General features: G+C 50.3%; 5 protein-coding genes across 5 annotated transcripts; 3 read left to right on the forward strand and 2 right to left on the reverse strand.

Annotated features, from left to right (window-relative positions):
- Positions 1-8: 8 nt before the first annotated feature.
- Positions 9-512, reverse strand: N7498_001854 (Erg28 family protein). The gene is made up of 2 exons (XM_058448916.1): positions 430-512; positions 9-378 (listed from the first exon to the last, which is right to left on the reverse strand). Exons 1-2 carry the CDS (start codon positions 490-492, stop codon positions 31-33), a joined length of 411 nt encoding a protein of 136 aa, XP_058311260.1. The 5' UTR covers positions 493-512; the 3' UTR covers positions 9-30.
- Positions 513-650: 138 nt separating this feature from the next.
- N7498_001855 (ketoreductase) lies at positions 651-1,746 on the forward strand (the record flags this gene model as incomplete). Its single annotated transcript, XM_058448917.1, has 2 exons — positions 651-824; positions 883-1,746. 2 exons carry the CDS (start codon positions 651-653, stop codon positions 1,744-1,746), a joined length of 1,038 nt encoding a protein of 345 aa, XP_058311261.1.
- A 1,965-nt stretch (positions 1,747-3,711) lies between these two features.
- N7498_001856 (uncharacterized protein) lies at positions 3,712-4,984 on the forward strand (the record flags this gene model as incomplete). Its single annotated transcript, XM_058448918.1, has 4 exons — positions 3,712-3,894; positions 3,966-4,085; positions 4,139-4,512; positions 4,564-4,984. The coding sequence occupies 4 exons, from the start codon at positions 3,712-3,714 to the stop codon at positions 4,982-4,984; spliced, it is 1,098 nt and encodes a 365-aa protein (XP_058311262.1).
- Positions 4,985-6,412: 1,428 nt separating this feature from the next.
- N7498_001857 (uncharacterized protein) lies at positions 6,413-8,520 on the reverse strand (the record flags this gene model as incomplete). The annotated part of the gene is made up of 3 exons (XM_058448919.1): positions 6,413-7,177; positions 7,239-8,417; positions 8,476-8,520. 3 exons carry the CDS (start codon positions 8,518-8,520, stop codon positions 6,413-6,415), a joined length of 1,989 nt encoding a protein of 662 aa, XP_058311263.1.
- Positions 8,521-10,926: 2,406 nt separating this feature from the next.
- On the forward strand, positions 10,927-12,615 carry N7498_001858 (uncharacterized protein; the record flags this gene model as incomplete). The annotated part of the gene is made up of 8 exons (XM_058448920.1): positions 10,927-11,277; positions 11,333-11,407; positions 11,461-11,541; positions 11,598-11,909; positions 11,963-12,019; positions 12,072-12,176; positions 12,230-12,424; positions 12,475-12,615. The coding sequence occupies 8 exons, from the start codon at positions 10,927-10,929 to the stop codon at positions 12,613-12,615; spliced, it is 1,317 nt and encodes a 438-aa protein (XP_058311264.1).
- Positions 12,616-12,703: the final 88 nt, after the last annotated feature.

Genomic DNA, 12,703 nt, shown 5'->3' on the forward strand with positions numbered 1-12,703 from the left:
GGAAGCAGTCCCGACTACATCGCCCCCTGTTTAAGCGCCCAGGTAAAACTGGCGCTGGGTCAACATCCACGCAACCGACGAGGATGCCACGATCAACGGACTCAGGAAGCGCCCCTTCAGGGAAGCGTTGCCGAAAACAAGTTCACCGACAAAGTGCGTCAGCGCAATGCCGTACGTCCACATGGCGAGATTGTACGCGATAGGGGAGTCAATGTTGTAGGCGGCGGTCATGCGAATCACGGCGGAGAGGAAAGTCCAGGTACCGAAAACGCGCCCAGACAGGGGCTCGACAGGCATGGCGCCATTGGTGTAGAGCTTGGAGGTGTAGTCGGGGGAGCAGTAGGCCTGCAGACTGTTGACGGCGGAGACAACGGAGACCTGGACGGGGATGAGCGGACGGACGAGGGTGGGAAACAGGGGTAAGCATACAAACAGTAGCCACTTGGGCAGAAGACCCTCGAAGGGAGGAAGGTACTGGAGGATTTGGTCCATTTTGCACGATTCAATGGGGTTTATCTGGGGGATGCAGTCGGCTTGTGAAGGAACTGGCCGAGGTGTTTGGGGTTCTTGGCGCAGATCGACGCTTCCCAACAAGCTCATCTTTTTTCCTTTCCCCCAAATTCCCCTCCTCCACACGCCTTCATCCCACCATGGACCTCTCTAAATACACCGAATGCCTCTCGCAATGGCCCGCACATCTTGAGCCGGGTCTCCCGGCCATTGGCGCTTTGCTCCTGCTCGCTACTGGTGGCCTGGTTGTCGCCTGTAAGGTCTGGAGCTTCGTCCGCGTGCTTCTCAGCCTGTTCCTGCTTCCGGGCAAGCCGGTATGTACACCCCTCCTGTTTCTTGCTTGTGAATTGGAACTAACAGGGTTCAATCTAGCTCCGCTCTTTCGGTCCTCCCGGTAGCTGGGCCGTCGTGACTGGTGCCTCTGATGGCCTGGGCAAGGAGTTCGCGCTGCAGCTGGCCCGGGCCAAATTCAACATTGTCCTAGTGTCCCGAACCGAGTCGAAGCTTGTCAACCTGGCGGAGGAGATCACCAAGAAATACCCAAACGTCGAAACCAAGATCCTGGCGATGGACTTCTCCCGCAATGCCGACGAAGACTACCAGGCGCTGGGCTCTCTGGTCTCTGGTCTGGATGTCTCCATCCTGGTTAACAACGTTGGCCAGAGCCACTCGATCCCCGTTCCCTTCGCTCAGACTCCTGCCTCCGAGATGAACGATATCATCACAATCAACTGCATCGGCACCCTGCGTGTGACCCAGCTCTTCGTTCCCGGCATGATCCAGCGCCGCCGCGGCCTGATTCTGACCATGGGCTCTTTCGCCGGTCTGCTCCCCACTCCTCTGCTGGCCACATACTCTGGTAGCAAGGCCTTCCTGCAACATTGGTCTACCTCTCTGGGTGCCGAGCTGGCTCCTCACGGTATCGAGGTGGAGCTCGTTCAGGCTTACCTGATTACCTCTGCCATGTCCAAAATCCGTCGCGCCTCGGTTGCTATTCCGACTCCTCCTGCCTACGTCCGCTCGGTGCTCTCCAAGATCGGCCGAAGTGGTGGCTCGTCGACCTATGCTTACAGCTCTTCCCCCTACTGGAGCCAGGGTATCATGGCCTGGTTCCTGACCTCGGTCACTGGAGTCATGGGCAAGTTCGTGGTTTCTCAGAACATGGGTATGCACGACAGCATCCGCAAACGTGCTCTGCGCAAGGCTGAGCGGGAAGCTCAGAAGAAGAGCACCTAAGCTTTGATGTGGATCCGTCACTTGATGGCGGAATACCTGCCAATGGCGGACATCCTTGGTTGAATGAACTCGAAGGACGTATATTGCAGGAATATAATGTTAAAAACTCATGCAGCGTTTGCGTTGTAAGCTCGATGAATTCGGGATTGTCATAGGTTTAAATAAAATGAGATTATCATTCAATAACGACACTACTTAAGAGAGAGTATTTAGAGGGACTAGCATTCAAAGCGTTCAAAGCGTTCGGGTCTCCCACGGCTCTCAGATGCGTCATTGAGAGGCAAACAGCCCAATGGAGAATCACGATCAACCGAGGGCATTTCTCGGTCGACGACCGTCCTCGGTTTCAGGCGCTGCGTATGCACTTGGCCTTGTGGTAATCCCTGCAAGTAACCAATCTGGTGTTGCAGATCATATCATCGGATTTTATAGAGGTCCGCTATAGAGGTCTCAACATGTGAGAATAATACTGACCACTTGCTGTCCAGTGAGCATGAGCCAATTTCTTGGATCTCCTAATTAATAATATTCTCAACGTTAACGATCAACGGTCAACTGATGCTCCACAGGATGGATGTGTGCATTCACCGCAAAGCCCAGGAGAGCATAGCTGGCGCAGAGATGCATCCGTGCTTCGCGCCAGATTACATAAGCTTTTACTCCACTTTTCTGTGTACGTAATCTGGCGCGAAGCACAGGTGGATCTCGTTCCCATCACCATCATTGGAGAGCATACCTGGCGCAGAGCTCCACCTGTGGGTCGCGCCAGTTAACGTAAGCGACAAGTGGAGCAAAAAGCTTACGTTATCTGGCACGAGATACAGGACGCTAGCTATCTCTAGTCTGAAGAGGGCGAGGTTGCAAATGTGCTCGGACCGGCTTATGTCCAGATTAATGGGGTTTGGACAACCAGGGTCTCGACCCATAATGCTACACAATTTACACGTGAAGCTGACGGAGTATCTTTCATTAGGACAGAACGACCGGTAGAAATGATGGGTTGCGCACTGATTCTGGGGACTTTTGAGACTGCGCTTTGAGGGGGGTGATAGGAACGAGTTCCACCTGTGCTTCGCGCCAGATTACGTACGCAGAAAGTGGAGTAAGAAGCTTATGTAATCTGGCGCGAAGCACGGATGCATCTCTGCGCCAGCTATGCTCTCCTGTTCAACGGGACAAAAGACGTGACGTGGTATGTGGACCACGGGATTGATATTTCGCGGCCTCAATGCCCATCTCCAGCAGCCAAGCAAGTGCGCAGTTTCCTTGAGAAGCTGTCCGGGGAGCGTGCCAGGTTGCAGCGGAGTTCCAGGGACGTGAGGCCCAGTAGGACTTCGAGATACGCTGAATCGCGCAATTAAAGAGGAGCCTCGACTGGGCCCCCATATAGGATTCTGTCGTTGGCCTCGGACGATCTACATCGCTTGCCCGCTGCGTCTCCCTCGGGACTCAACTTGCACAGAGCTCGTCTAGATTTAGACCTCGACCCGAGTTTCGATCTGCATGTGGGCTTCCCAGAGCCCTGAAAGGTAAATTGAAATGCCCATGTCAATGGTATGAGACAGCACCAAAGAACAGGCTCCTAGCGAAGTGACACGTGGGTGTGCAGGTGTCAGATAAAGTAAAGTGGAGATGTTTTGTATGACGGACAACCGTGCGGCGACCCTTGCCTCGAAACGCCAGCTCCCAAGTTTGTTTTCCAGAAGGCCACCCGAAGGTCAATCACATATGATATCCTGCGCGGCACGGACTGTAATACTTGGTCGGGCCTTACAAGCCCGTGATATAAAGTTGCCGACCCCCAGTTCCTCGTTGGGCGCAGGGAACCCCCTTGCTAGCCCGCTTACTTTAATGCACGGCCCCCGCTCCATCGTGGTCCCCCGAGTTTTGACATTCGATATATGATGGTGCCTGGTGCCTTGTTCTAACTCTGATCCTGATACCTTGGATGCTGAGCGCTTCTTGATGCCACCTCCTATAGGTACCCTCGTCCACGCCCTCGGCCATAACTGGCTGGGCAAGGCTGATATTGCTGTCCAGACGATCCTGCTTGCCGCCGTGTTTGTGGCTGTCAGCCTGCGGTTATGGTCGAGGCGTTTGCAACAATTCTCGTTGCAGGTTAATGACTGGTTAATTCTGGCCGCAGCGGTAAGATCTTCCACCTGGTCCCAGGCCGAGCCATATTTCTATAAGGAAATGGTTACACTAACATCCGCTAGGTCCTGATGCTTGGCCGCTACATTGTGGAGCTTATATTAATTCTACTCTGTGGTATGGGACTACATTCAATGGAGGTTGCGCGTACTGGAGGGCCTGAGGCCTTTGTACGCTTCAACCAGGTTCGTACCACTGCACACGGCAGGTAAAGGCCTTGGCAGCTAACGTTCGTCAGCTTACATATGCGGGCGACCTTCTTTGGTTGACCGTAGTTTGTTTGGTTCAGATGTCTGTTCTGCATTATTATCTCTGCAGGTTTCAGCAGCAGGTCATCATGTGGTTGACCTACGTGATGATGGGCATATGTTCGGCGCTGTGGATTGCAACCTTCTTCGTGACTGTCTTTTTCTGTACGCCGCCCAGCAAGCTTTGGTGGGCCAACTCACAGGGCCATTGTGGTGACCGTAAGATGCTTCACACTGCCTCTTCTGTGACCGAAGCCATCCTCAATGGATTTATCCTCCTTCTTCCCCTGCCAATTGTATGGCATATGAGGCTAGCCCGCGCCAGAAAAGTCGCCCTCGGGATGACCTACCTTCTGGGTATCATGTGAGAATTACTTGACCTTGATGTATATTTCGTTCTAACGTGCTTGTTCAGTATCATTGCAATTTTCGTAGTCCGCATCAAGATCGAGTTTAACCCCGATCCAGAAGATCCAACCTACGGTTCTGCACGAGCATCACTGATTTCCAGCATCGGCCCCCTTTTGGGTATCATTGCCGCATGTTTGCCTCTGTTACCTCCGGCTATTCAAAAGATCTTTGGAACATCCAAGTTGTGCTCAGCGGCAGACGGGCCGGGCTCCGACTCGGCGTCTGTTGGATACTGGAAGACAGCAGTCACGTCGAACTCTCAGGTCGAGGAGCCCGAAATCCCACTGGTGACATCAACACAACCTCCTATGGCAAAAAAACTAAGTGAGCTGGCTCACGGACAGATCAAAATTACTTCTGATTGGGAAATCCACTCTACAAGGAACTCGGCGCGGGTGGACAGAGATTCTGTAAGCCAGGGCTAAACAACCTCTGAAGCTAGCCACTGGAACTGTATTACGACTATGAATGAAAATTGAATGATGCCTATTTATGTCCTTGCGCTCGCTCTATTTAGAATGAGCGTTCTCAAGTACCTTTTCTTATTTCAACTTTCACCACCAAATCTTGTCATTGGGGCCTAACAGTAACAAAATGACCTCTTAATGGGTGTTTCATCTTCCGAATGGTCAGCATTGGCACCACTGCGATCTGTGTTGATAAAAAGAAGACTTAAAGGTCTCCAGTTCCCGATGTTTCTAGGCGTTTTTCGCATTCGGAAAGCCAGTATCATATTTTCATTACTCCACAAATCTACATCTTCCGGCCAATTGGCCTAGTGGTAAGGCATCCGTTTCCGGTGCGGGAGATCGTAGGTTCGAATCCTGCATTGGTCGTTTCTTTTTTGCACCTCGTAGGTTCTTTTGGAGATCTTGCAAATCTGTTTTAGTAGATAAAGAAAAGGAAGCACGATTGAAATACTTCTGCTAAAAAAATGTTATTGACTGACTGATTCCTGTTTTGACAAATCTTACCCTACATATATACCCTAACTATATTTATAGTTCCTAGACTAATTTATTACTACGAATTCGAAATATATATTTCAAACTTTGCGATAGTCTTTTAGACTAGTTATGTGTTTCTGATTTACCCAGCTCTGATTTACTTGGCATGACAAAAAGAAAGTCATGAGGCCCATGTGACAGGTAAAACGTCAAAAAAAAAAGAAACGACCAATGCAGGATTCGAACCTACGATCTCCCGCACCGGAAACGGATGCCTTACCACTAGGCCAATTGGCCGGAAGATGAAGAAAAAGATGGAAAATTGACATTATGTTCCAAAATTATTATTGGGGCATCGACAGCCCTAACCCAGCTCTTTCTGAAACCATGACATAGGCTTTAACCTATAATAATGAGTCAAGATGTTTAGGATTTTAGGTGTATATATTTACCTAGAGGTTCAATTCAATATGGAAGTTCCCGCGGAAGTTACCGGTCTGCCACCTCTCACCGTCTTTCATCTGATTTTGCAATTCCCTCTTATTTAGAGACTGATACTACCAACCCCCCTTCCTCTTACTAACCCCCCCTGCCTGATTTATATAGGTGGCTGGCTTACCGGTTACGTTAACTACATTATCTAATTCCTAATCAAACTGGTATAAACTTGAAGCCACTGCCTCTTTTTGCCCTCTTTAATTATATATTTTCTTCCTTCTCAAATCACCACCACCGTATACAGCACCCTATATTCGCCATGTCTAACTTTAATTTGGCTTATTTTGTTGGTCAAGAAATTGCCAATTTTTTCGAGAAGGCTGCAATGGCTTGCTCAGCCTGTAATAGCTTTGTAAGGGAGCATGTTGGTGGCAATATCGTTCCGGTTCCCGTGCAAGGTGTATGCAGCTACACCGTGGCAGTTTGCGGTTCTCCATCAGGATCAATCTGTAAAGGGAAGCTTTCCCAACCCGAAAGTATAAAGGTCTTATCGTCCCATTCAATGCTAGGCCAGACACTTCTTAATAACCTCATCGCCCCCTCAAAAGCGAGTGGTCTCATGTGGGGGCTTAAGCTGGGAAGGAAGTCCTGCCAGCGTTTTGGGTCAAATTTACCAATCTCCTGCGCATCAAGAGAGTCATCTGGTGTTCGGGTGAGGAGGAAGGAGCGGCCTAACTGTCTCAACACGCCGTCTTCAAATTTCCCATTGTCGCCGCCTTTGATTGCGAATTCTGCCTGGCCGATCGGTATCACTCGAAGATTTCTCAATAGCCGCGATGGTTGATTCGAGAATATGAGCCCCCACATAGCCTTGACGAGGTTTACGTCTGTGGCCGCGTTTCTGAAGATTTCTCGTACAAGGGAATCATTAGGCCATGGGAAGTGTTGTTCGGGTTTCGATCTTGGATCGTAGATCGTTTCCAGGACTAGCGTGTGAAGCTGAGTGAATTTTCCTAATGCCCTGTAGACATTGCATTCTTCCGGTCTGCCCCCAATACGTTTAATAGGAAGGAGAAGTTCCTTTAGGTTTGGACAGGTCTCTGTGACCTCGATGATTTGTTGGCCGTTCAGCGCTGGGTACTTATATCCGATATCAGTGTCGGGAGATTTGCGACGATCTGACGTGGATGGGATAATAAGTCCCTTGAGTGTATCTCCATGATGTATAAGGATCTAATTTGGATGGTAAGTGTATCGAACTATGAGGTTCATTGAGGAGAGTAGAATTTCTCACCCTGTGAAGAGCCGAATAGGTTCGCAGCCCACGAACTGCGAGGAAACGAAGCGGATTAAATTCCTGTATCAATTCCACCATCTCGGGATCATCCTCCTCCAAATAATCATAATGTCTGTCCTGAAGATGCATGTTGATAAAAAGCCTCTCCAAATTGGGGACGATGGAACGGGCATTCCGAAGAAGACTAGGCGCTCGGGAAACGCTGATATCGAGAGACTTTAATCGCGATAGATCAACGAGATTAGAAATGGACATGAAGACATCCTCCCAAGGACAATGGGCTTTGAACATGCTGCCAAAAGAAAGAGATTTGAGCGAAGCCACTGGGATAGGCTTTACGCTTTGCGCGGATTTTTCCCACTGAGCCTTCAATTTGGCTAGGTCTCCTTTGGAAGACCCTGAATATTCAAATTGCAGGTGCTTTAGATTGGGAGCGGCTAACAGGAACGGAAAAGTTTCCGCAAAATGACTGCTTTGCTCTGTAGCGTCTTGATAGAACTTATCTTTCGTGAGGATATGACTCACGCTTAAAGCGTGAAGATTGGGAGACTGAAGAGTCTCCATTTCGAACGGGTCCTCGGCTTCAGAGTTGATGCCGCGGAATTTGCCCAATCGAGCAATTTCACGACTGAATGACTGGTGCATCCAGATATTTAATCGACAGTTTGGGTGGTACTGACGCATAGCATGATGAAGTGCTGGAGGAAACATGTCCTTGATGGCATAGTTCAGTTCTGTAAGATGACCTAGGCGGGAAATCAGTGAGACCAAGGGCTCCCAGTCTTTCTCGGCATAGAACCAAAAGACTGTCCGGTTATATTGAGTGTGTTCGTCATAGACTCGGTTCAGATAGTCTCCAAGAAATGTGTTCAGAGATGCGACAGGTGCGTAGTCAGTATAGCGCAGGCGTGGGGAGGGCTTTCCACTCCGTGACACGGCTTTTATGGGCGCCGGAAACCTATACCCATCCAAGCAGACTAGATCAAGTCTTCGAGTATGAAGCTTGAATAATCGTGACTGTGGCCCTTCGGAGACCTTTGCGAGTTCTCTTAAGAGATGTTCCCTGTTGTAGAATGCAATTTTCAAAGTGTCGTAGACAAGAGGAAGAGCGACCTCATACCAAGTGCGATTTAATCGACCCAGCGAGGAAAGATCGTCTTGTGAATAGGAATTGGCCTAGGGGAAAAAACAGTTAGCCAGTTACATTCGCTAGTTAGGTGAGTAAACTTCTCACAAAGGCGCAAATTAGTCCCTTGACTTCGAAGGGGAGTAAATCCATGGTTTAGGATTCTTATTGAGAGTTGATATCCCATCCGGGCAAGGTCCCTATATTATTGGAGGAATTTGGGCTCAAGAATGAACGAAAGATGACCCGGTGCAACTGAATATGTGGGCGATTTAATATGCACCGCAACTTGAAGGTGGAACCGAGTAGAGTTTATAAAAAACCAAGGATCAATTGTGCCAAGGAAGCGGCCTTTTTTGGGGGAAACTATCGGTAATGGCAAATTCCGAGGTACGCCAGGATCTTCCACTTGAGCATTTCTGTCTGCACAGGCTATATTCGTATAGCCTAGGACTGGCCCCGCTTTGATAGCAACGCCAAGAAGGTTCAATGGCGATGAGGGCAGTATCCTCCTGCGAACCAGGGGCTGGCTCCCTGATGCCTGCGCATTTGATGCCTAGTTCATCCACCATTGCTTTTAACGAAGGGCTAATTCAAGCCACGAAATTGATTCCAATCATGTAACGTCACATCGCGCCAGGCTAAGAGGAGCTATAGTATTATGTCCGTGGTGCCCTCGTGCCAAGCGATTTCTTGGCCCTCCAAGGAACTGTCGTGGTGATTGGGTGGAGGGAGCAACTAGCGTGGAGTTGGTTGGAGTGTCGGAGCGAACCTTGATGTGCCAAGAAATTGCTTGCCTTAGCGGCCTAAACCCTGTTCTTAGTTCAGGGTCCTTGAATCCGTAGATACCGTTTGCCTTATGATTACTTCCCCACTTAGCAGAGAAATCTGGGATTTGGTCGTTTGTCTACGCCCATAATCACACACGCCACTGTTGTCTCTCGCTCTTGGTCCTAATTGGCCGATCCAGGACAACCCGGCCGTCCCGGAAAACAGCCCAGGGCAGTTTGTATTAACCTCATAGTTAGCTTCATAGACCCAGAGGGCTATAGTCACAAAATAAACTTCCAAGGTTGAACTAAGCGATAGTGTCTCCATTCAACGGATACTAAAAATCCACAAATGGTGGCATAATCTCCGAGGGACCAAAGGAAGAGGAAGAGGCCCCAGCAATGTGCGTGTCAGACAATCACCTACATAACAAAGAAAGGGGACACATGCGATGGTTGTCGGTCGGCAACTTTGCATTCCGCTGAGCTGCGAGACGCAGTATAAACTGCATGATAACAACACCTGCAACTCCATTGAATGGGCACAGAATGTCGAGTTTGGCGCTGTGAGACGATACAACCCCTGGATCAAGTAGCTTGGTTGAGGGGACTATATATTGTGTTGGGCCAGACCTGTACTGGGGCGATCCGTCTTTCTGGGAGGACGACTAGACAACACGCATAGACGTTTAATGTCAAATATTATGTTGATCTCAACTTTAAAGCTGATATCTGGACGGCTGGACCTTAAGCCTTGATACTCCCATGCGTACATACATGAAGCCCTCCAAGTGGCCCGTTTACCAAGCAATACTATCTCGGCCGCCAGGGCTCGACGGTCAAATATGGATTGTGTCGGAGTACGTAATATAGGGACCGATCAGCGGTGAAAAGAACTCTATATTGCTATACCCCTGGTTCGCCACACTACATTCAATTGATTTCGCTGGACTTATCCACAAACCCTATAATGGTGCAAAATCCAAAACGCCTTTCAAGTGTTTCTACATTGGACAGTTGCAAGACGGATTGTATATTTTGTAGCCAGCAAAACGATTGGCCGGCATCTGGGAATAAATTGGGAAAAGGTCCACAGGTATTTGAAGAAGCCCATTTGGGTATATCTCCGGAAATGTATCCGAATATGCTACAAGATAAGACATTGGATTTATACCGCTCCAAGCCCAAGCAGGAGCTCAATGGAGGGAGGGGTGCGACGTTCTCAACGAAAGGGTTACAGAGGGGCAAATAGCCCAAACCCCTTGTGCCTCTGGAACATGAGTCAAATAGACAGAGTTGCATTTGCAACCACAGCTGAAAGAAGCTACAGTAAATAGTCTGAAACTGAATGTATTTTATCAATGGCCACAAACCGGCTCTGCCCGAACAAAGTGCCGGTCCAGCAAGACGCATGGTTGGAGCTTTCGCACGACCACCCCTTGCATTCGCCTCCCTGTAACTATGATCGACGGAGATATCTCTCCGAATAAGCCTCGGAACATTCCTGCCAGATCCCGAAAAGACCAAGCCACCCGCCCCCTCCTGCAAAACATGGCATTCCCAGCAGGGACTGGTGATCAAAGGAGGCCACTTATCCCCTCACCCCCTTCATCCTAGGTATCCTAGAATGCTACCAAGGCGATCACTATAAAGGCAGAAGCATCGCTGCCATCCCTCGTTGCTTCGCATTCCGTAGACTTTCCTTAATATCTCTTCCTTGCTTGTTCCTAACCCGTCGCTCGTCGACGCAGATTCTCGTTCGGCAGGACTCACTCGACACGCAGACAAAATGGTTAAGACTACTTACGCTCTCACGCTCTTCGTGGCCATGAGCCTGGCCGCGCCGTTGCCGCCGGTTGGCAACGACGCTACCAGCGTTGGCCACATGCGCCGCGATGGAACCGGTAATTTGATCGGTGCTGGCACCGCGGATGGTGCGATCAACGAGATGATCAAAGGACTTGCTACTCCCAAGAGCGACCGCCCCAATGGTGAAGATAAGAAGAGCAGGAAGGCATCGGAAATCAAGGCGGCGGACCAGAAGAAGAAGAAGGAGGAGGAGGAGCGCAAGCCCGTGGTAGCCCACAGCCCTCTAGAGAGTCTTCCGCTTGTTGGTCCGCTTCTCCGGCCCGTTCCTCTGGTAGGTGATCGAAAAGCCATGATCCAAAAAGAGCAACGTGCTAATGGATATGAAGAAGCGAGGCAACGAGGCCCGCTCGTTCACTGGTGACCTGAGTAACCTCCCCCTGCTGGGATCTATCTTTGGCGGAGTATGTGTCCGGATATTTTCTCAACAATGACCAAGTAATTGACAGCCTGGTAGAACCAGAACCACCCCGCAAACTCGCCGCACCAGACTGGCGGTGGCCAAAAAGTTGGCATGCGCCGTAGTTACTCGGAGACTGTACGTTCTATGTCTGGAAAATGGCTACAATCAGTCATCTTATGATATCTCATTAGGGCTTCCCTCAGAACTATGGTCAGAATGCCGGGCAAAACGCAGGTCAGAATGCCGGACAAAACGAAGGCCAGAACCACCTCCAGAACTACGGTCAGAACCACGGCCAGAATGCAGGCCAGAATGAAGGCCAGAACGAAGGCCAGAATGAAGGCCAGAACGAAGGCCAGAACTACCTCCAGAACTACGGCCAGAACCACGGCCAAAATGAAGGCCAAAACGAGGGCCAGAACATGGAGAAGCGTGGCAAACCCGCCCACCATACCGATTCGCTCGGTGCTCTGTGGCTGATCAACAAGCTGACCAGCGGTGGCGTAGGTTTTGGTCGTTCAATGATTGTATGGAATATGCTAACGAGACAATTCAGTCCGAGCGAGTCAGCCACAAACGCGAATATATGGATTCGGAAGATCAGGGCGAGCCCGTGAGCCATTGCCTGGTACCCAAGAATGAGAATGTGACTGACTTGCTATCAGACCGGCCGCGACACCAGCGATGGCGGTGCCATTTCCGATACCGTGACCGATGCCCTCGACAGCAGTGTTGACCAGAGCTCTGATGCCGCTGATATGACCATGCCGGTTCGTAACCTTTCCGCGAGAATGATTGAATGTGATCACTGATGATTCCCCAGGTCCGCCGTGACCTGAGCGGCTTGACTGCCACCCTGGCCAAGCTAGAGGGCGCTCCCCAGCCTGGTCAGTCTAAGGCCCAGCCCCACTCCGCCAAGGAAGACAAGAAGAACGACCCTCTCGCCCAGCTCGCTAGCGAGAGCGGCCTCGGCGGTCTCTTCGCCGGAAACACTCACCACGGCCTGGGCCTGTTCCCCGTATGTCTTCCCTGATCCTTATCTCCCGTCAACATACTAATATCCTCTAGATGAAGGGTCGCCGTGACGTCCACGAGAACGAAGCCCGCGGTGGTTCCCCCATCCAGGGCTCTGACCTGCCCTCCATCCTCTTCAGCGGCGGTGTCCTCGGCAAGCTCAGCAAGGTTCTGACCCCCGGCGGAGGCCAGTAAAACCATTGAATGGAGGCCATGTAGACTTTTTGTAAACATGAATTTCTACAGTCGAGTTTTCTTAGTGTGACGGCGAACAGGCAGAATG

The sequence above is a fragment of the Penicillium cinerascens genome (assembly GCF_028974065.1).
Source record: "Penicillium cinerascens strain IBT 15544 chromosome Unknown contig_1_segment0_segment0, whole genome shotgun sequence".
Lineage (NCBI taxonomy): Eukaryota > Fungi > Ascomycota > Eurotiomycetes > Eurotiales > Aspergillaceae > Penicillium > Penicillium cinerascens.

Excerpts from the sequence above, each read along its gene's own strand:
- N7498_001854 (XM_058448916.1), bottom strand. The coding sequence starts at position 492 with ATGGACCAAATCCTCCAGTACCTTCCTCCCTTCGAGGGTCTTCTGCCC. Across the intron at positions 379-429 it reads TGCCCAAGTGGCTACTGTTT|GTCTCCGTTGTCTCCGCCGT; the intron begins GTATGCTTACCC and ends ATCCCCGTCCAG.